The 20,451-nt window shown below is 51.2% G+C and overlaps 3 protein-coding genes across 3 annotated transcripts; all 3 read right to left on the bottom strand.

Moving 5' to 3' along the window:
• Window positions 1–731: 731 nt before the first annotated feature.
• nfxl1 (nuclear transcription factor, X-box binding-like 1) lies at window positions 732–7,634 on the bottom strand. The gene is made up of 23 exons (XM_068308594.1): window positions 6,688–7,634; window positions 6,487–6,596; window positions 6,285–6,415; window positions 6,159–6,203; window positions 5,938–6,071; window positions 5,770–5,855; window positions 5,517–5,592; window positions 5,315–5,412; window positions 5,111–5,225; window positions 4,895–5,019; window positions 4,701–4,823; window positions 4,254–4,344; window positions 3,843–3,963; window positions 3,610–3,766; window positions 3,445–3,536; window positions 3,327–3,348; window positions 2,963–3,121; window positions 2,735–2,889; window positions 2,538–2,607; window positions 2,157–2,261; window positions 1,957–2,034; window positions 1,816–1,869; window positions 732–1,649 (listed from the first exon to the last, which is right to left on the bottom strand). Exons 1-23 carry the CDS (start codon window positions 7,013–7,015, stop codon window positions 1,461–1,463), a joined length of 2,664 nt encoding a protein of 887 aa, XP_068164695.1. The 5' UTR covers window positions 7,016–7,634; the 3' UTR covers window positions 732–1,460.
• An 808-nt stretch (window positions 7,635–8,442) lies between these two features.
• Window positions 8,443–14,420, bottom strand: cnga1b (cyclic nucleotide gated channel subunit alpha 1b). The gene is made up of 15 exons (XM_068308035.1): window positions 13,733–14,420; window positions 13,192–13,307; window positions 12,833–12,898; window positions 12,672–12,740; window positions 12,380–12,487; window positions 12,162–12,266; window positions 11,875–11,981; window positions 11,589–11,763; window positions 11,204–11,340; window positions 10,949–11,121; window positions 10,627–10,752; window positions 9,817–9,969; window positions 9,502–9,733; window positions 9,094–9,269; window positions 8,443–9,021 (listed from the first exon to the last, which is right to left on the bottom strand). The coding sequence occupies exons 1-15, from the start codon at window positions 13,745–13,747 to the stop codon at window positions 8,776–8,778; spliced, it is 2,004 nt and encodes a 667-aa protein (XP_068164136.1). The 5' UTR covers window positions 13,748–14,420; the 3' UTR covers window positions 8,443–8,775.
• Window positions 14,421–14,921: 501 nt separating this feature from the next.
• LOC137590421 (serrate RNA effector molecule homolog) lies at window positions 14,922–20,206 on the bottom strand. Its single transcript, XM_068308034.1, has 21 exons — window positions 20,075–20,206; window positions 19,274–19,395; window positions 19,095–19,205; window positions 18,871–19,014; window positions 18,697–18,757; window positions 18,313–18,610; window positions 18,029–18,240; window positions 17,836–17,922; window positions 17,634–17,754; window positions 17,405–17,529; window positions 17,270–17,331; window positions 17,028–17,106; window positions 16,766–16,930; window positions 16,500–16,667; window positions 16,236–16,389; window positions 16,035–16,147; window positions 15,832–15,912; window positions 15,615–15,765; window positions 15,438–15,539; window positions 15,238–15,349; window positions 14,922–15,156 (listed from the first exon to the last, which is right to left on the bottom strand). The coding sequence occupies exons 2-21, from the start codon at window positions 19,390–19,392 to the stop codon at window positions 15,081–15,083; spliced, it is 2,541 nt and encodes an 846-aa protein (XP_068164135.1). The 5' UTR covers window positions 19,393–19,395; window positions 20,075–20,206; the 3' UTR covers window positions 14,922–15,080.
• Between the last annotated feature and the right edge of the window lie 245 nt (window positions 20,207–20,451).

Here is a 20,451-nt window from a genome sequence, read left to right on the forward strand (position 1 = left end):
TCTCGATAGTCAACAGTTGACAGTCAATGGGTGAGTCGCTAGTCATCAGATGACAGTCGATAGATGACAGTAGATACATGACAGTCAATAGTCAACAGATGAGTCGATAGTCAATGGATGACAGTTGATAGATGACAGTCGATAGGCGACAATCAATAGTCGAGATAACAGTCGATAGTCAGCAGATGACAGTCGAAAGATGAGTCGACAGTCAATACTCGATAGTTGAGTCGATAGATGATAGTCGATAATAGACGAGTTGATAGATGAGTCAATAGTTGAAGGATTCAGTCAATAGATGATAGTCGATTGATGAGTCGATAGTCAATAGATGACAGTCGATAGATGACAGTCAATAGTTAACAGATGAGTCGCTAGTCAATAAATAAGTCGAGTCAACAGATGGTCAGTAGATGATAGTTGATATTCAATACATGACAGTCAATAGATGAGTCAATACTCAATAGATGTCGATAGTCAATAGTTGGAGTCGATAGTCAATAGATGACAGTCAATAGTCAACAAATGACAGCAGATTGATGATAGTACATAGTCAGCAGATGACAGTTGATAGATGAGTCGATAGACGACAGTCGATAGATGAGACGATAGTTAATAGACAGTCAATAGTTGATTGATAACAGTTGGTCAATAGATGAGATGATTTCCTGCCAATAGCTTCAAGGACTCATCAGTAAAAAATCAATGATAATCTTTCATCTGTAAACAAATTCATGAATTGTATTTATTAAAGAAAAACTTTTGAACATCAAAACATTTCTTACATTCCAGGAACAGCTGTTGTCAAGACGACTGAGCATCAGGTCGTCCATCATTTCATCATCTAGATTAATCAATGATCAGCTATTTAAATCACATTTCCTGGCTGCTGCCTGAAACCATTATCATTACTGATCATCAAAGCATTGATCAACTGATTAAACGTTGAGCAGTAGCGATGGGCGGAGCAAAGTGAGCTGACATGGCGACACATCCTGTACACAGCGCAGTGATGTCATCAGGTTGTGGTGATGTCACTGGAGAGGAAGCTGGAAAGCAAAACCTGAGCTGACTAACTGGACTCTAACTTCTTCTGTGAGGATGTATCGACAAACAACTGAACAGCTGATCAACTAATCAATAGACTGACATCTTCAACTGATCACCTGACCAATCACCACACTCCTTCGTTCAACGGGACTCCTTAAGACATGATGAGTGATGACATCATGATGACATCATGTTTGATCAACTAAATATAAACAGATACGGTCTTACTGTTTACGTTAATGATGTAAACAAACAATCAACAGAATAAACATCGGGATCACTTATTGTCCCACTACTGGAGGAAAAACAAACAACACATCAACAACGAAAGAAGCAAACATGCCGACAGTAGACAAAACGAAAATTAAAGGAGAAACAAACATCCGTCGTCCACGGCGACCTGAGACCTCTTAGGGCATGGTCAGGAGGTAGTAGGTGGCCACCGACAGCAGAGCTCCACCCAGTGGGACCAGGATAAAGACACACCTCCTCCACCACGTCCCAGAAGCCCCCTCTTCGTCAGCCTCCTCCCTCCTCCCTCGTTTCTTACTCCTTCGTCCTCCTCGCTGCTGTCGCTTCACGAAGGCCTCCAGCTCCTCCTGAACACAGTCACATGACTCAGGGGCTCTGCCCACAACCCCCACATTCACACACACTTGCGTTCATGTCTGCATTAAAAACAGTCACTCCCGCCTCTAGCCCCGCCCCTTAAGCCAATAACTCATTAGCATACGGCTAGCTGTTAGCTAGTGATGTCACACTGACCTGAAGTCTCTTCTGCTCCTCCTCCTCAGCTGCTTTCAGCTCCGCCTCCTTAAGCTGAACAAAAAACACACGTGCACACACACAGATGTTGAATTACACCTGCTTCAAATTAACCTGTGTGTGTGTGTGTGTGTGTTTTACCTGGCTGACTTTCATCTGCTGGTCTCTGCAGGTGTCGTCACACTGGACACTCTGGTCTGACTGGGAACATAAGAACTCCTGCAAAAGGTACACACACACATTTTGTTTTTACTGATTATCTATTGATAAACAAAGAGGAACACCTGAGCCCCCATTGATAACATCACATTTACACACATGTGTGTGTGTGTGTCAGAGACCTTCTTGATCCTTTTGCAGGGACATCGGAGCTTCACTTTCTGTTGACACTTCTCCTCACACACACCTGGATGACACACCTGCTTACAGCGATGACCACAGCAGAGCTACACACACACACACACACACACACACACACACACACACACACACACACACAGAATCTAAACTGTTACAACAAATATTAAGTCAAATGAAGGACAGTTAAATGGGGGGGTGCAGGAGGGAGAGATGTGAGGGGGAGTGAGGTGTGACTTGCAGCTCTATTTTCTACGTGTTGTCAGACGCGGTGATGCGAGGCTCCTGGCACCACTTGAACAGGCTGATAAGTGTGTCCCATGATGCAGTGGGGCGGGGGCACACATCTCCATACATGGACTCACCTGTCTGGGACACTGGTTGCTGCAGGAGCTCAACATCACCTTGGTCTGTTGGTCAGCTGAGGTCAGCGTCCTGCAGACAGAAGCACAGATCATCTCCTGAACCCGCTGACAGCAGGGACTCCAGCGTCCAATCAGCAGCCACCAGCTGTCCAATCACTGATGAGCAGGAAGTGCTGGTGTAAAGAAGGCGGACTGACATGCATTCCACGTAGAGCACGGTGATCTTGCAGTGACAGCGCTGACGCATCATTTGGCTGCAGGGGGGGCAGTCGCCAGGGTGACAGGGGCGGGGGCAGGGGTGGGGGCAACCAGGGGAGCGGGGCTTGGAGCAGGCCTCTTCACACACCTCACACTGCAGAAAGAGGTACGAACTGATCATCAATTATATTGATTGGTATGTAGGACACTGGCTGAACCTGACTGACCGTGTTCTCAGTAACTTTTGACTCTGAGGTCTTCACCTTGTCGCCGTCGGAAACCAGGTGACACTCCCTGCTGCAGGTGTGGTTTCCACAGGTCAAAGGTCGTCCGCAGGCTCGCTGGCAGGAAAACGGCCCTCGCTGATGACACGGCACCGGGCTGACCTGCTCAGACCAGCAGAGACACCACTGAGCCTCCACCCCCTCTGAAGGTCAACGAGAGACAAGAACCCCAAGAACCCGAAGGACGGAAGAGGAGGAGGAGCCAGACGGACACAGGAGGAGGAGCCAGACGGACGGAGGAGGTGGATGAAAAGAGAACAGCGGGGTGAAGACAGGAAGGAGGGGCTTCAGAGGGGGTGGAACTTACCTCGTGTTCACCAAAGCAGGCCCTGAAACACAAACAGTCACTTGAATGCCCGCCTCACCCCACCCCCAACCAAACACTCTGCAGACAATGTGGGCGTGGCCCGTGGGCGGAGACCTACGTGGGGATGGGCACCTGACACGGCGGGCAGGGCAGAGCCTTCTTCACAAACGCTGGTTCGGTCGGCTGCTCCCAGGGGCCGGCGAGCCGCACCTGAAACACAGAGGTCAGAGGTCACCGGCCCGACAGGAAGCAGGGAGCCCGATGGACCGGCGGCGCCGCCCACCTGCTGGGACCGGACCAGCACCAGGTCGTGGCAGGGCTGGGGGCAGACGTGGCTGCAGCCCGGCAGCGGGAGGCGGCAGGTCTGCCTGCAGGGGGGGCAGGGCCCGGGGTGGCACCGGTGGGGCTCTCTGGTGGGGTGGTGGCACGATGGGGGGCACCTGGAAGACACAGGGGGGCTGTTACCGGCGCCGCCAGCAGGAGGCAGGCTGATGGGGGTCGGCCCCACCCCTTCACCTGCAGGGCTCTTTGCAGCGGGGGGGTTTGGTGGTCCTCTCCCGCCCGCAGGGGACCTCCAGGACGGTGGAGCCACAGGAACAACGGACCTCCACCGACTCGGGACACGGGTAGCAGGCTCCTGTGGACAGGGAGAGACGGGTTCAGCACCAGAGGGCCCCGAGGGCCCCGAGGGCCCACAGGTCCCCTCTCGTGTTTGGAGCGAACGCCCGACTTGCTGTCAGCTGTTATCTGGTCGTGACGCGTTGGCGGCGTCGCCACTCTGTCTGTTTTGAAAGGTCAGAGCAGTCAATCAGCTGACAGACACGCATAAATTATCCTTTGTCTCCCAATCACGGAGCGACAGTCAGGGAGACGTAACTCCCCAGCCTGTTCCGTCGGTTACCATTAGCAGTCATACTACCTCGTTACCTTGGTGACACCCGGATGGACACTTGTGGTTGCGACATCCGAGACTTCGTCCACAGCTCTGGTCACAAGAAGGACAGTTACCAGGGCAACACTGGAACACAAGGCATGATGGGAAACAGTTACCCAGGATTACAGACACGTCAGCTAACCTTTAGCTATCAGGAGCCATCGGTGACATTTAGAGAACGTCCGGACGTCTGCAGCCAGATCAGAGACCACGTGAGCTAGCACCAACATGCTAATTGCTGCTAAACGCTAACAGCATGTAGCTGACTGGATGCTTGTCGAGCTCACACCGGAGTCACATGACCAGGAAAGAACAGTTTGTCTGCTTTAAGTCAAGCCACTACTGAACAGATGATGACGGTGAAGATGAAGGTGATGATAATGATGGTGGTGATAATGATGAAGGTGATGATAATGATGATGATGATGAAGGTGACTGACCTTCCTCCTACACTGGTGTCTCTGGCAGCTCCTGGTTTTTCCACACTTGGACTCACAGACGTATTCTTTGTGACACGGCATCAATTTCCTGTATTTCCCACAGCGACACGCCTTCTCCACCTCCTGACATGCAGGAACAGTGTGTGAGAATGTGTGTGTGAGAATGTGTGTGTGAGAATGTGTGTGTGACACACCTGCCTACAGGTCTCACAGCTCCCACGGTGACACCTCATGGAACAAGTGTGTTTCTCACAGGACAGACGGCGATCACAGGTGTCCCCACACGGAGACACGTCCTCTGTGCATGGCAGAGACGACTCTACACACACACACACACACACACACACACCGAGTCAGGACAATGTGTGTGTGTGTGTGTGTGTGTGCGCATGTGTGTGTGCGCGCCTCACTGGTCTTCCCACAGGGACAGGACCGGCTGATGGAGCGGGGACACGGAGGACAAACTCCATCGTGACACAAAACCTCACAGGTGTGATTCCCACAGGACAGGAGGGCGCCGCACACCTGGAGGGGGAGGATCAGGGGGAGGAGCCTGAAATCAGCAGCATCATCAGGGCTGCAGCTGATTGGACGAGGTGTCCAGGTGGGCGTACCTGCTGACAGTTCCACTGAGGACTGGAACAGGGTCGCTCTGTGGCCTCCCGACCACACACACACCTCTGGACGCTGACTCGGGGACACGGAGAGCACTCTGAGACACACACACACACACACACACACACACACACACACACACACACACACATTACAGGCGGCCTCCAATCACTCTGCTGTGTGATTGGACCTCAGGGGTACCTTTGTGACAGGGGTGTGTACACGTGTGCTGCTTGCAACTCAGCAGCTTCCCACACTGCTGCTGACAGGACCACGCCTATGGGAACACACACACACACACACACACACACACACACACACACACACACACACACACACACACACACACACACACACACACACACACACACACACACACACACACACACACAAACACACCAGTTGTTTATGAAGCTTTTCCATCAGACAGTATTTGAATGTAAATTCAGTGTACCTTGTTGCTACAGCGACGGGGGAGGGGCTTAGCTTTGCCACACATGCAGGAAACAGCGACCATCTTTGGGCATGGAGGACAGGGACCTGAAAGACGAGGAGAACCGATAGGTGAGCAGCATTCTGGACCAGGACCATTGGCGACACGTGAGGTGGGCGGGGCCGTTACCGGGGTGACACAGGAGCAGACAGGTGTGTCCACAGGTGGGCTTCAGCTCCTTCTCACACACAGAGCCGCAGGAGTGAGGGGTCAGCCAGGGGTCAGCAGGAGGGTCCTGCAGCTTCCCACAGAAACACAGGTACCTGAACGCAACACAGAAACACAGCTGATACACTTCGGTAGGGGGTGAAGTCAGGTGACCCCCCTGCAGCACCTGGGCTCATACGTACCTGTTTGGTGTGGCAGTGGGTGGGTACTCGGCTCGACATTTGGGACTGTGGAGATAAATGGGCAGAGTTGAATTGACAGCTTGCAGCTGATTGGCTGATGAAAACAAGCGTGTGCGTCTTCCTCACCACGGCCACGGGTGCTGCTTCTGACCGAAGTCTTCATCGGTGGCGGACGCCACCAGAAAGGCGGAGTCTCTGGCCCACTTCTGGATGCAGGGCAGGTGGAAGAGGGAGAAGCAAGCACAGCAGCTCCATACCTAGAGGATGATTGGCTCGTTCAGTTACAAGACATCCACACAGGTAAAAATGGCCGCCGCCGGCGACTCACCGCCTGCGTCCTCTTGGCTGAGGCGATGCAGATCAGACAGGTGAGCGCGCCGGACTGGAAGAGCTCACTGACATACCGCCCCGTCTTCGCCAGACCCGTGACATCACCACCTGCAGACAGACACGCCCCCCAGGAGCAGGTGAGCGCTGTTCTTCTGAGGTTGAAAGGTGATGCTTGTTGCTATGGTAACAGTAGACTCACCAGTCTGATCGGCGTAGGAGGTGAAGGTAGACGCCAGGATCTTTCCCCGCTTCCCGTCGCCGTGGTTTGAAGCCTCATCTTCATCATCCTCGTCTTCGTCGGAGGAGGAACTCACCTGACTCTCCACCAATCTCTGAGCAGCAGCCTGGTTGGACTTCCTGATCTCGTCGAACTTGGATTGGATGGACGCAGCGGTCAGTTCGCCAGCTCCGCCCACACCGCGCTGAGGGTCAGACGTGCTCCCCCCTCGTCCCTTCTGCAGAGGTCGCGACCTTTCCACCTGACCCCGGCCCCGCCCCCTGCCCTGCTGTCGCCATGCTGGCTCCATGGCAACCAACTCAGAGGACCTGCAGGTGTGGACAGGGGAGGAAGAGGAGGAAGAAGAGGAGGAGGAGGCTGCAGTCTTTTATTTCTGCTGTTCTATTCTATCCCACCGGCTGCTGTTTGGTGATTAGCAGCTGATCAATAACTCTGATCACTGATAACGGACAGACTGGGGTGTTTCCAGTACCGGACAGACCGGGGTTAGGAGCTGCGGGTCCGGGACTCGAACTCTGACCTGTCAGGCTGCTGCTAGCCGGTTAGCTCAAGAGGGACAACTCTCTGCTGAGGTTCAAACCGGCTGCACGCGACCCAAACCCGTCACCGGCAGAAACATGACGTCCTACTACGTCACGGCCGTCCGTCCGAGTTTCCGTAGAGACGGTTTAAATCGCGACAAAAGGGGGAAGAATAGTTTTTAGCTCCAGCTAAACTCACCTCAGATGCCACGGAGCGGCGTCCTGCAGCTCCTTGACATGCGCGGGGAGCCCGCTGGTATTTGTAGTTCCATAACGCGATGAGTCTCTCTGAAGGGAGTGTAGGACAACTACAAGTCCTACAATGCCCAGAGACACGCCCTCTGTGCAACGTGTCACCACAGCGGCTGAATACGGGAAAAAATTACGGATTGAAAAATGAATCAAAAATAGCTCGAAATAAATAATGAATAAAAAATGAATTAAAGCAGCTAACGCCTAGCTCTAGAGTCAGAAATAATTAATATTGGTATAAGTATTGTTATTATTAGTATTATTATTATTATTATTATTATTATTATTATTATTATTATTATGAGCAGGATCATGCTGATTATTATTTCTATTATTTTATTTTTACTGTTGTTATTGTATTATATTATTAGTATTGTTGTTGTATTATATTATTATTATTATTGTTGTTGTTGCTGTTATCATTATTAATTTAGTATACTTTAATAATCCCCGAAGGGAAATGAAGAGCACACTCTTTGAACAAACACATGCACATATATGTTAGTATGCACATGCAGGCCCCTGTAACACACACAAACACACACAAGGGGGCCTGTAGGCATGCAGGAGGAGGTAGAGTGGCGGGCAGCTCCTACATGGTGCGCCCCAAATGAACAACTTTGTAAGGGGGGACGGCGCTTCGCCCAAGGGCGCCTCGCTCAATCGAACCGCCGATCTTTGGAACATTGGACGACCCGCTGTACTGCTCCGATACTTTACCACTGAGCAACTGCCGCCCCTATTATTATTGTTGGTTTTTTTGTTGCTGTTGTTATTGTTATTGTTATTGCTGTTGTTGTTATTGTTACTAGCTGGGACTGAGATTTTTCTTAAAAAGTGGATTTTAATGCACAAGGTTTAAATTTACAGTGTGAAAAGTTGTAATGATGAAATAAAAAAGTCAACATTTTTCTGATTCTCTGGTGGAACAATAACGAGGCAGTTCTGTTTTCTGTACAAAACGTCTTTATTTGAGTTGCAATTCCTGTTTCCCGGTGTTCTCTAATGCAGCACTAAGTAAAGTCCATGAAAATGAAAACCACCATTTTTAATCCTGAGACTATGAATGCCTGTGAACTCGTAACTCGCCTCCTCCGCCGATGCTGGGGATCCGCCTGTCGTCGTGTAGAGATGCTGTGACATCATCATCACGCCGTAAACTGGGCGTCGAGCAGGTTCTCTCCTGGTTAGCGAGCTAAGGCGGCTTGGGCTACATGAGCGGAACGAAGAGAAACTACCTCTAAAACCACCCCAGCCTCGCCCCTTTGTTTCCGCCCTACTTCTTCTCTTCTTCTTTGGTTCTCCCAGGTGTTTCAGGGGGCGGAGCATCACCTGGTTGGTCCGTTGAGGGAGGAGGAATCAGTTTCCTCTCCAGCCTGGTGACCCGGTGCTTCAGCTTGCTGTGGGTGGCCTCGTGCTCTGCCAGCAGCCTAGCGTATCGTGTCTGCAGAGCATCCAGCGTTCCCGTCATGCGCTCCACCTTCTCCTCCATCTCTTTGGGGTCGGGCCCCTGTGCTGCCACCTATAGGACCCACGTGGTACTTTAGAACCAATCACCAGCTGTTGGCTTCCACACCAGATCACATGACCTCACCTCCAGGTCCAGCAACCCGTCTTTCATCAGAATCTGTCTGCCCTTCTCCTCCAGCAGAGCCTTGGCATCTGGGTACTCCTTCAGCGCCTCCATCAGGTCGTCTTTGGAGAGGCAGAAGAGGTCGGAGTAGCCGATGCTCCGGATGTTGGCTGTCCTCCTGTTGCCCGCCTTACTGCCTGGTGGACGACAGAAACAGGAAGTACTCACCATCCATCCATCCATCCATTTGGCTGTAGATCCACTGGTGGATCCAGGGCCACCGAGAACACCACTGATGCCCCACCAAACACCTGTCTATCTCCACAAGGACCTCCTAGAGACTAGGAGCTGCCACACCTTCAGAGAACTTCTCAGTCCGAAAGAACAGTCTTTCGGACTGAGAGACATACTCTGAGGTGAAGCGTTTACCTTTAATAGCTAGGATGCTAATCTCTCCAAAGTAGCTTCCGTCACTCAGGACAACGAACTGTTTGATCCCGTCATCTGCGACGACAGCCAGTTTGCCCTCCTTGATGATGTACATCTCGCGACCGATGTCCCCCTTCTTACAGATGTAGTCTCCTGGACTGTAGACCTGAGGCTGCAGCTTCAGGACCAGCTCCACCAGCAGGCCCGCCTCGCAGTCAGCGAAGATCCGTACCTGCAGAGCGACCACACAGGACATCAGCACAGCAGTGAGCAGCAGGCTGTTGCATCCAGAGGCACTGCCAGGTGTGTGGAGACCTTCTTCAGGGTGTCCAGGTGAACATTGATGGCGATCTCGGCTCTCAGTTTGTCAGGCAGGCACTTCAGCACCTCCCTCTCGTCCACTGCTTTCTTATTAGTCCACAGGAAGTCAAACCATTTGATCACGCGCTTCTCCAGGTCCTTGGTTACCTGCATGGTCAGCAAGACGACAGGTTGAATGTTGACATTGAGCTTACATTCCAATGTGTTAACAAAGAAACAAGATACTAAATATCTCTACCAAGACCTGAACCCAGGATTAGGTTTAACATTTACATCTCTGAGCAGCCAGTTCCAGTCAACTTCCTGTTTCACAGGATGTTATGGAGATTCATTACGCTGCTGAATCAAAAACCCCCAAACCCAACCATAATTGAAATCCTAAAACCCTAAGACCATAACTCTAACCGTCACCCCCAGATCCTGAGACCCTGACTGTAACCCTAAAACCCAAACCCTAAAACACTAACCATAACCGTAACCCTAACCTCCAAATCTTAAAAGCTGAACCCCCAAATCCTAAGACCCTAACTGTCACCCTAGCCCCCAAACCCATCTGTAACGCCCCAAACCCTAAGTCCCTAACCATAACCTCAACCCTAACCCCAACCCTAACCCAACCGTAACCCCCAAACCTTAAGTCCCTAATCCTAACCCTAACCCCCAAATCCCTAGACCCTAACACTAACCCACAACCATAATCCTAACCCCAAACCCTAAAACCCTAAACCTAACTTTAACCCCCAAACCCCTAGAACCCAACCTTAACTCTAACCCTAACCCTAACACCAGCACGAAGTGTCTGACCTTTCTGAAGCTCATGTACTGTTTGATGGCATCAATGCGGGACTGGAAGTCGGCTCTGGCAGCGTTCATGTTGGTGATCATTGAACCAACGTTACCGACAATGGTGGCAAAGATCAACACGCCCACCTGAACAACACAAGATGAGGTGGGTGGAGTTATAGAAGAGATACCAGGTGAGAGCCACTCATTTACCACTTGTTTATTCCAAATGAAAGCAAGAGAAAAGTCACAAAAACTCCAACCTGACTCACAAACATCACAAATGCATGTTTTTATTCACAGAAACATTTTTTTAAAAAGCCAGTTCATAAGCCACACCCACCAGGAAGTCAGTGACAACAAATAAGTACTCAGAGTTCTCCACCGGTGGTGGAGTTTCTCCAATGGTGGTCAGCGTCAGTGTGGACCAGTACATACTGTAAGCGTACTTCCTGACCAGACGGCCAAACTCTGGATTTGATGGGTCCGGATACACAAACCGGTCAGCACCAAAACCTGGAGGGGCACAAGAGACAAACCGGTTGAAAATGGATCTACAGAGCAACCCAAACAATATGGATCCACATAGACGTCTCACCGATGGCCTTGGAGAAGGAGTAGTAGAGGCAAGCATTCCAGTGGATGATGATGACGATGTACATGACGAGGTTGGAGATACGGAGCAAGTTGGGATAGTTAGTCCTGGTCTCCGTCCTTTGGAAGAACTCCAGCATCCTGACACAAAAGACTGTTTCACTGTGTGAACCTGAACCTGGACTGTTTCACTGTGAGGACCTGGACTGTTTCACTGCGTGAACATGGACTGTTTCACTATGTGAACCTGCACCTGGATTTTTACACTGTGAGGACCTGGACTGTTTCACTTTTAAAACATTCATTAGCATCAGATCCTCTCAGCGTGTTGTGGATCATGACTGTCGCTGCAGTGCATCGTGAGTAGCTGTGATGTCACGCTGGCGTACCTGTTGAACCTGAACAGCTTGTTGAGGCGGATCTCAGGGTACCGGATGCCCACCAGCAGGTAGAACAGGTCGGTGGGCAGCATGGAGACCAAGTCCAGTTTGAACTGGAAGCTCTTCACGTAGCGCTCACGCAGCTTTTCCTCATCCTTCACCAGCAGACCCTGTTCCAGGTAACCTGCACACACACACACACATGAGTGTGTGTGTGTGTGTGTGTGTGTGTGTGTGTGTGTGTGTGTGTGTGTGTGTGTGTGTGTGTGTGTGTGTGTGTGTTCTAGTCTCCTACCAGTCCTTGTTCTGAAGAACATGTCACAAACGTAGCAAAGGTCCGAGAGGAAGTCCAGCATGAACCACAAGACCAAATAGTCAGTCTGGAGCTCCTCAAAACACGCCCTGACACACACACACACACACACACACACACACACACACACACACACACACACACACACATACACACACACACACACAGTATTAGTTTACCGTATTACAGTAGAATGTTAGGTCATGTTGGGGCGGGGTGGTTAGGGTTGAGGTTCAGGTGAGGGTCAGGTGAGGTTCATGCGCTGCTACCTGGCTATGATCAGGGTCCAGTTGTACATGACAGGGATGGTGATGATGAAGAGCCAGTAGTAGTAGGTGTTACTGGCCGGGTCCACCACCGTGATCTCCTTAGGACTGAAGAGATTAGAATGATAACAACAACAACAATAATAACAACATCATTAACAACAACAACAATAATGACAATAATAATAATAATAATAATGATAATAGTAATAAATACATACGGCTCATCTTTGGGCTTCTCTTTTTCTTTTTCCTTCTCTTTCTCCTTTCCTTTGTCTTCTTTCTCCTGTTTTTTCTTCTTCTTCTCCTTTTTCTCCTGTTTGTCCTTCCTGAGACAAAAGATGACGTCACGACTCTACTGATGACATCACTACTCTAGTGATGGAGTCAGAACTAAATATGAAGTAATTTCTCTAGTGATGAAGTCACCACTTTGTGATGACATCATCACTCAGGAACTCAAAATGTTTGAATGTGATTAAAGTGTTTCTGCAAAAAAAAAAAAAAAATCACTCTTTCTTCTCCTTCTTCTCTAACTTCTTCTTTTCTTTCTTCTCCTTCTTGTCTTTCTTCTTTCCTTCCCTGGAGGACAACAAAACATCACAAACACTGACGGTGAGTGTGTGTGTGTGTGTGTGTGTGTGTGTGTGTGTGTGTGTGTGTGTGTGTCTTACTCGTCTTCATTGTTGTTACTGTTGTTGATGTTGAACAGAACTCCAGCTCCGCCTCTTTGAGCAGCTCTGAAACCAAGAAGCCAATCAGAAGACAGTTAACCTCTGACCACCAGGTTCACCTTCAGAACCTAAACCAGAGGTTCCGATCAGGGTTCCAGGTCCAACTGAACCAGAACACTCTTCGGCATGTTCTGGGAGCTTCATCTATAGAAAACTTCAGTCACGCTCTAAAGATCCTCAAATGATCCACCATCTCTATCCTTCAGGAACCTGAGACCCATCCTGGACCCAGAACCCTGAAGAACCACTACAACCTATAAGAATTGTCATTGCATTTGAGCATTTACATGACAACCCACCTGTCACTCGCATCACCTGGCTCCTCCTCCATGTCTTGTAGAACAATGATGGGCGGTGTCACCATGGTGACGGATGGAGTGACTTTTGCCATGGAGGCGATGTTTCCTCTGACTTCCTGTTCAGATGATCACATGATTTAAGCTCCTCATCCTCAGGTTCAATAAAACGAGGTTTAGGAATGGGGTCCCTAACAGATCCAAAAGACCTCCAGGATCACCCTCTGAGGTCCCTGAAGAAGGCCCTGTGGGCTCCTTCAGGGGCCCCAAAACATCTGAAGCACCTCTAGGTCCACAGACCCACCTGATGTTCCCCTAAAGTGTCCTCAAGAACCCCCAGGAACTGATGTGATCTCAAGAACCCTCCCCCCTCCAAGGAACTAATGGGGTTCTCCTGAGGAACCCCCTGGACCCGATGGGACCTCCTCAAGAACCCCCCCAGGAACCAATATGATCTCCTCATAGTCATTCAGATGTAGTTTCCAGGGGCTCACAGAACCATTTGGCTCCTGTTACACCCTCCTCTTCTTTCTCCTTGACTCACCTGCCGGCTGGTCATCTGTTGCCCACGATTACGTGGCCTGGATGAAAGTCATTGCCATGGAAACAGAGGCTCCTTGAATGAACAGTAGGCAGAGGAAAGCAGAGACGCTGGAGGAGTGACGGTGGTGCCAGCAGGAGAGTCACCCTGACAGGGATAAAGAGATTACACAAGGATCATATTCACCTGACGCCAGCGCCCAAGTTGCCAGAATAAAAGCACCACAGACACCTCCAAAACAAAAGCACCAATGACAACAGAAACAAGGAGAATTTTCAGAAATGAGCCAGGAAGGAAGGAAATAGGACAGAAGGGAATACAAGTGATCGGGGGCGAGGAAGGAAGGAAATAGGAAAGGATGGGGAAAAAAAGTATTGATAAAGGATCCGGAAAGGAGGGAAGAATATAGGAAAGTAGGAAAAGAAGGGAATAAAAGACAAGTGACCAAGGTTCCAGGAAGGGAAAAGGGAAGGGAATAAGAAAGGAATGAATAAAGGTAGGAGGGAAAGAAGGGAGAGAAGAAAGGAAGGTGGCAGTGAAAAGTGAGATTAGTCTGTGATCCTCCCGAGTCAGCAGTATCCCATTAATCACACACGGCTCACAGGACTTACAGTTGTGTGTGTGTGTGTGTGTGTGTGTACTACCATCAAATCGTTTTTAGTGTTTAAATCTTTTTTTTTGACTAGTTCAAACCAAACAGACAGATCAGAACCGGTTCTGGAAACAAAGTCTGATAATAATAAAGTGTAAACAAAGGAAGCCCTGCTCCTCTCTGAGTCCACGTTACCTGAACAGGAAACTGGTTTATATGGACATGATCCTGATTTCATAGTGACGTTATCATTAGTGATGACATCATCATAGTGGTAACATCATCAGATAAGAGGAAGCTGACTAGAGGTCTAGAAATGTTAAATCTCTTCCTTAAATTTCTCTCCTCAGTTCTTCCTCCTCTTCATCATGTCGACATGAATACCAGTCCAATCTGTACTAACGATGCTAATCTAGAAGCTAACAGAAGTTCACTTCCTGCTGAGGGAGGAGCAACATGACCTCTAGCCAATCAGCTGCATTTGACCCAGAACCACCTGCAGGTTCTGGACCAAGCTGTCAAACAAAATGTTTTATTTGTAACATGATACAAAATAATAAGAGAAAACAAGGGGGGGACCACAGCATCACAGGAGTCATGTCAGTGTTCCTGCATCTTTATTGAAAAGTGGGATCAGATCATGGTGCGACAGGAATGTTGGTCCCTGCGAAACACAGCAACTAAAAAAAAAAGAAGAGAAACAACAAAGGATGGGAGATAACAAAGGGAGATATTGACATAAAAAAAGACTTAAAAAGATTAAAAGAAGTCGAGGTCTTCAGGAGCGTCCAGGTCTCTGTATTCAATGATGGTGCGGGGGTCTCCGCGCACACCCCTGCAGGCAGAGATGGAGAGTTACACGTAATCAATCAATCAATACCTGATCAATAATGTCTCCATCCCCGCCACAACCCACCTGTTGTTCCGCTGCTTCCCAGGAAACCCTCCTCCACCTAAATGACCTCTGAAGTTGTCATAGTTACCACGACCCATCCCAAACTGGTTCGGGGGGTAGTGGGGTCCTCCACCTGCCACACACACACATACGCACACGCACGGTGTGAGCATTGAACTCTGTGATAGGAAATGAAGCTGTGTGTGTGTGTGTGTGTGTACCAGGGAAGCCGGGCATTGGAGGTCTGACTCCGGGTGGGTATCCCAGAAGGCTTTGCTGCTGTGGCGACTGACCAGGAAATCCTGCCATGCCAGGGGGCGTGGCTAAAAGAAAGAGCTCAAGTCAGTTGTTGATCTCCTACACTTCCCATAATGCCTTTGTGGCCGTGTGTCACTCACCTTGTGCTGGAGGTGGGTGGGGCTTGTTCTCAGGTAGGGCGGGTCTCTTGGCGTCCAGCAGGAAGTTGTTAAAGAACTGCACTTCCTGTCTGACAGCAGACACTTTGTCCCCGTGTTTGTTCAGGATGTGTTTCCGCACAAACTCAGGAGCCTGAGGGACAGGAAGAGTTACCATGGTAACCAGAAGCCCCACCCCCCATACGTTAACAGGACTCACCTTGAACTTCTTCCCGCTCAAAGGACAAAGCCACTTGTCTTTACTGAGTTCCTGAGTGTTCGCAGACAGGAACTTTTCCACCTGGACCACAAGCAGACCGTCAGGGGGGGCAGACAGGTGGAGACAGACATGTGGGGACGGGCGGGAGGACACAAGATGGGAACAGACAGACGGGAGCAGACAGACAGGGGGGTGGGGTCTACCTCCTGCTCGGGGTCCTTCCTCCCCAGGCGGGTTGCGTCCTCCTCGCTCAGCGTCTCTGACGGCGTCAGCAGAGGAGCCAGACGCTCCTCACACATCCTCTGGTGTTCAGTCACTGTCCAATCAGAGCGCAGCATCAACCTTGTGCCCTTTGAGTGTGTGTGTGTGTGTGTGTGTGTGTGTGTTTGTGTGTGTGTGTGTACCCTCGGCTGCAGTGATCTTGGCCACAGGTAGGGGGCCCCGTACGTGTACCAGCCCGCAGCGGTGGGGCATCTCGTCCTCAGCGGGGTACTCACAGAAGTTATAGTAATCCACCGAGTGGACAAGACGCAGGTAGAGCAGCAGCCGGTCCAGCACCTGCCCCGCCCACAGGACACGCCCATCAGGACACACCTCCATCAACACACCCGCCAGGACACGTCATCATCACCACACACACACACACACACACAACCAGCTCCTCCCACCTTCAGCAGCTTGTCGTCTGTTTCCACGGTGACATCTGAAGAGGCGGGGTCTTTTCCGTCGCCCGCCTCGTCGCCGTTGCCCCCCGCTCCCATGAGCTCCTCCTCCTCGGCGCTGACCTCCTCGATCAGGTAGTCGGTGATGTTCTTCAGCACCGGGTTGGTCTCCATCTGCAACACAGAGCGCCGCGTGAGGCATCCCATCATCATCAGGGCCCGTGGGCCGTGTGAACCGGGGGGGGGGGGGGGCGCGATCCAGGGTGGCGTACCTGTCCTGCCCACAGCTCCCCCTTCTGGTCCAGACTGTGGACGAGGCGGGCCGACAGCCGAATGTCGTTGCGAACCACTGGCCGGTGGTGCGTCAGGCCGTTAACGGTGCGGACGCGGCGACTCAAGTCTCTGTTGACCACCGGCGACAGCTCACAGTCCCTGAGCTGGGGGGGCAGGATGGGGGAGGGTTCAGCTGAAGGTTTACACACACACCAGAGGTCATCGGGTGTGTGTGTGTATGTACATGTGTGTGTGTTTTACCCGGATGTTCTGCAAGTTCCAGCATGTCTCCTTGATGTTAACACTGCGGTCAAAGGTCACCCAGCACCTCCTGAAGAACCTGGTGTGACACGCTAACGGTTAGCCGGCTAACCAGACACGCTAAAAGGTTGCTAGTTACCACACCGCAACAGGAAGCACCGGCCAGCCCAGAGTTAACCCACTCCTGTACAGGAGGTGCGGCTAACGTTAGCTTAGCTGATCTCTGTGCTTCTCCTCCTTACCTCCTCTCAGGCTGAGGGTCCGACAGCGCCACCCGCAGGAAACCGGGGTACCTGCGGCACAACTGGAGACAGGAAGCAGAGGCGTCAGGTGTGTGAGTGTGCTTGTGTGAGTGTCTGTGCGTGTGTGAGACTCACTGCACTGATCTCCTCCTTGGAAACCTCTGGCGGGATGCTTCTGATGAACAAAGAAGTGGTGAGGTGGAGGGGGCGGGGCTTGGGCGGTGCCTCCTTCTCCCTGTCCTTGCGTTCCTTTCGATGTTCTGACACAAAAACAACTTGTCAGTTGTCAGGAGCGACACCCGACGCCACAGACGAGCGTCCGACCGAGGATTGTGTGACGTCGGCTGTGCCGTTTTAAACGTACCATCCTCCTCTTCCTCCTTCTCCTCATCATCCTCCTTCTCTCCGTCAGAGTGGGAAGAGTCAGAGTCAGAAACGCTGCCCTCGCCGCTGTCAGCTGACATGCTCCGTTTCCTCTTCCTGCCCTGAGACGAAGAGACTGGCTTTTCATCATCATCATCATCGTCGTCACCATCATTATCATCTTCATCACTGACCAGACTCACTTTCTGTGCTGTCTTGTCGTCCTCGTCTTTCTTCTCCTCCTCTTCCTCCTCCTCCTCGCCATTCTGTTTGACCTCGTCTTCGCCGCCCTGAGCAGAAAACAGAACAGCGTCTTGGGGGTGAGCTTGTTAGGCTCCTCCCCCGGGACTCATGCAGGCGTGTCTAACCGGTCCCAGGCGGGCAGCTGGTTTTCACCTTGTCTTTCTTCTCCCCACTCTCGCTGCTGCTCGCTTCGCCCATCCGACTCCCGGTCGACTCTGATGCCGCCTGACGACCTGGGTTCCCACCACTGACCCCGCCCTTGTCCCCGCCTCCTCCTGCGCTGCCGCTCGGTTCCCCAGCAGGAGCGCTCGACTCCTCCAAGACCTGCAGGTCCAGGTCCGTCCCTCCCTCCATTTTTATGACCGCTGCAGAGAAAACAACCAGTGAGACGCCAGCACAGCTAGAGGACTTCATTACCCAGAAACCCTTGCCTCTACCTGCATCCAGCAGTTTGATGATGGCAGCGCTGTGCTCCATGTCCAGAGACACGTTGTCCAGCCAGTTGTTGTCCAGGAGGAACAAGAAGACGCCCAGCCGGGTCTTTAGGGCAGCTAGAGACTCTGCCCTCCTCAGCGTGATGTCATCTGGGTGGTATTTGGATCGGAACCACTCCTGGTCCTTATGCTGGAGGAAGAAGTCCTGCAGCTGCTGCCGCCGGAAGTCCAGCTTGTACTGGTTGTAACGCTTCACGGACTCCGTCTCGTCCACGCTATCCTCCATGTTCAGCAGGAACTCCTGCACGCACACACAGATACACACGCAATGTCACTCACACATACATGATGCTAACCTGCTATCAGGGCTAAAGTGGTTCCACCCACCTTAAAGGTCCTCATGGTGGGGGGACCAGGAGGCGGGAGGTCTGGATCCACCATTCCCAACCTGGAAGACATCAAGGAGCTAATGCTAGCAAAATGCTAACTGGTCCAACCTGCCCGTTCAAACTCGGTGCGCTAAAGCTATCGAGGCTAGCAGCGCTAGCTGGCAGCGCTTACCTGCCCTGTAGCGGGTGGGCTCCGTGGTGTGGGTGAAGGTGAGGGAGGTCAGGGTGCCAGCCCTGAGGCCCCGCCCCTGGAAATGGAACGCCACCCCCTCCATACGGCATGTCGTAGCGGTACGGCTCCCCCCGGTGGTCGTCCCTAGAAAATAATACCCAAGAGTCTCAGCTGTAGCAGTATGCAAACGTTTTGTATAACGGGGGCGCGTTGGCCACACCTACCAGTCTCTCCTCATGCGTTTGTGCTGGGGGCTGATGTGTCTGGGCGGGGAAAACCTTTCTCTCCGCCCTCGATCGTAGTCCCGCCTCCTCTCTCGGCCGCGGTCCCAGTCCCTGAGGAGACACGCACACGTCACATGAAGGGTCACATGACGGGTCAAGGGTCAGTGCTCGGGACCTACCTGTCAGGCCACTCGTCCCTCCGGCGATCCTCCCTCTCTCTCGACCGCTCCATGTCGCTCCTCTCTCTCCTGAACTTGTCCCGCCTCCTTCGATCAAACTCGTCATCGCTGTCACCCATTGGCTAAAAACGCACACACACACAAACCAAACAATCAGCATTAATTAGCAGAACACTAGTGATTTATGATTAAAATTGCCTTCTAGGGAAAGATTAAATGTGTTTCTTTTAATGCATAATCAATCATCTAATTTAGTTTTTTTTTTTCGTGCAGGTGAAGGTACAGATGCTATACGCGTACCTCACTCCCGCTAGAGCGCCCTCTAGGTGAACTGCAGCTGGTTCACGAACAGCGGTGTGAACGAGCACGAACACCGCTTTAGACAACATCCGGCTTCGTCCCGCCGCCGTTTATTTACGCGCCGCTCGGTTAAAATGATTCTACGCAAACGGATTCATCAAGTGAATCCAACAGCCAAACAATAGCCACACAAGTTAGCCTGTTAGCTTCAGTAGAGTCAGCTGATTTAAATGGCAGTCGCGTTTTTATTTATTTTTAATTTTTTAATTTATTTTACGTTAACTTTAACGGCACTTGAACAGAGAATAAAAACACGCCGTAAACAAACATTAGCGTAGTGACGTAATCGACTAGCGAAACCTAGCGCAAGCACTGGGAGCTAAGAATGACCATATGCTAGTTAGCATCATAGGTAACCTGGCGACGCCGCGCAGGCGCAATTCGGGTTCGAGCTCGCGCGCCGTAAACACTTCAAACAAACGTTAACGGAGAGATGAATACCTGCCGTTCCTCCGCGTTACCGCCAAGAACACCGCTAGTTGGCTAACGAAAACCAACCCGCCGCCAGTCGGGCTCACAATGAACCAACAACGCTTCCGGCGGCTTCTTCCGGTCAGGCGCTCTCCTTCAAAGCCGGAGAGCGGCGCCCCCCAGCGGCCAGGCGGGCACCTACGCTACCCTGAAGGTGATGAACGACGCGCCTCCTTTCCCTGCGTATTGACTGATTTAGTCTCGGATGGATTCTCTTAACGACTTTATGCTGCAGCCTCATACTTGGATTGGTAACTTTAATTTCTTTGAGGATTTCCAAATGTCAGTGGCTGCATAGACGGCACCCACATATAATCATATGTGATACTGCAGTCTACATTTCTGAC

Source organism: Antennarius striatus, chromosome 23 (assembly GCF_040054535.1).
Source record: "Antennarius striatus isolate MH-2024 chromosome 23, ASM4005453v1, whole genome shotgun sequence".
Lineage (NCBI taxonomy): Eukaryota > Metazoa > Chordata > Actinopteri > Lophiiformes > Antennariidae > Antennarius > Antennarius striatus.

What these genes read in the sequence shown, in the direction of transcription:
- cnga1b (XM_068308035.1), bottom strand. An exon ending in CCAGGTGATGCGAGTGACAG is followed by an intron (nt 12,899 to 13,191) that starts GTGGGTTGTCAT and finishes TCTTGGTTTCAG; the next exon opens with AGCTGCTCAAAGAGGCGGAG. An exon ending in GTTCTTCAGAACAAGGACTG is followed by an intron (nt 11,764 to 11,874) that starts GTAGGAGACTAG and finishes GTGTGTGTGCAG; the next exon opens with GTTACCTGGAACAGGGTCTG.
- nfxl1 (XM_068308594.1), bottom strand. Translation starts at nt 7,015, where the DNA reads ATGGAGCCAGCATGGCGACAGCAGGGCAGGGGGCGGGGCCGGGGTCAG. An exon ending in AGCAGATGAAAGTCAGCCAG is followed by an intron (nt 1,870 to 1,956) that starts GTAAAACACACA and finishes TTTTTTGTTCAG; the next exon opens with CTTAAGGAGGCGGAGCTGAA. An exon ending in AGGAGCAGAAGAGACTTCAG is followed by an intron (nt 1,650 to 1,815) that starts GTCAGTGTGACA and finishes GACTGTGTTCAG; the next exon opens with GAGGAGCTGGAGGCCTTCGT.
- LOC137590421 (XM_068308034.1), bottom strand. Translation starts at nt 19,392, where the DNA reads ATGGGTGACAGCGATGACGAGTTTGATCGAAGGAGGCGGGACAAGTTC. An exon ending in GAAGGAGGAAGAGGAGGATG is followed by an intron (nt 17,530 to 17,633) that starts GTACGTTTAAAA and finishes TTTTTGTGTCAG; the next exon opens with AACATCGAAAGGAACGCAAG. An exon ending in CAAGATCACTGCAGCCGAGG is followed by an intron (nt 16,148 to 16,235) that starts GTACACACACAC and finishes CTGATTGGACAG; the next exon opens with TGACTGAACACCAGAGGATG.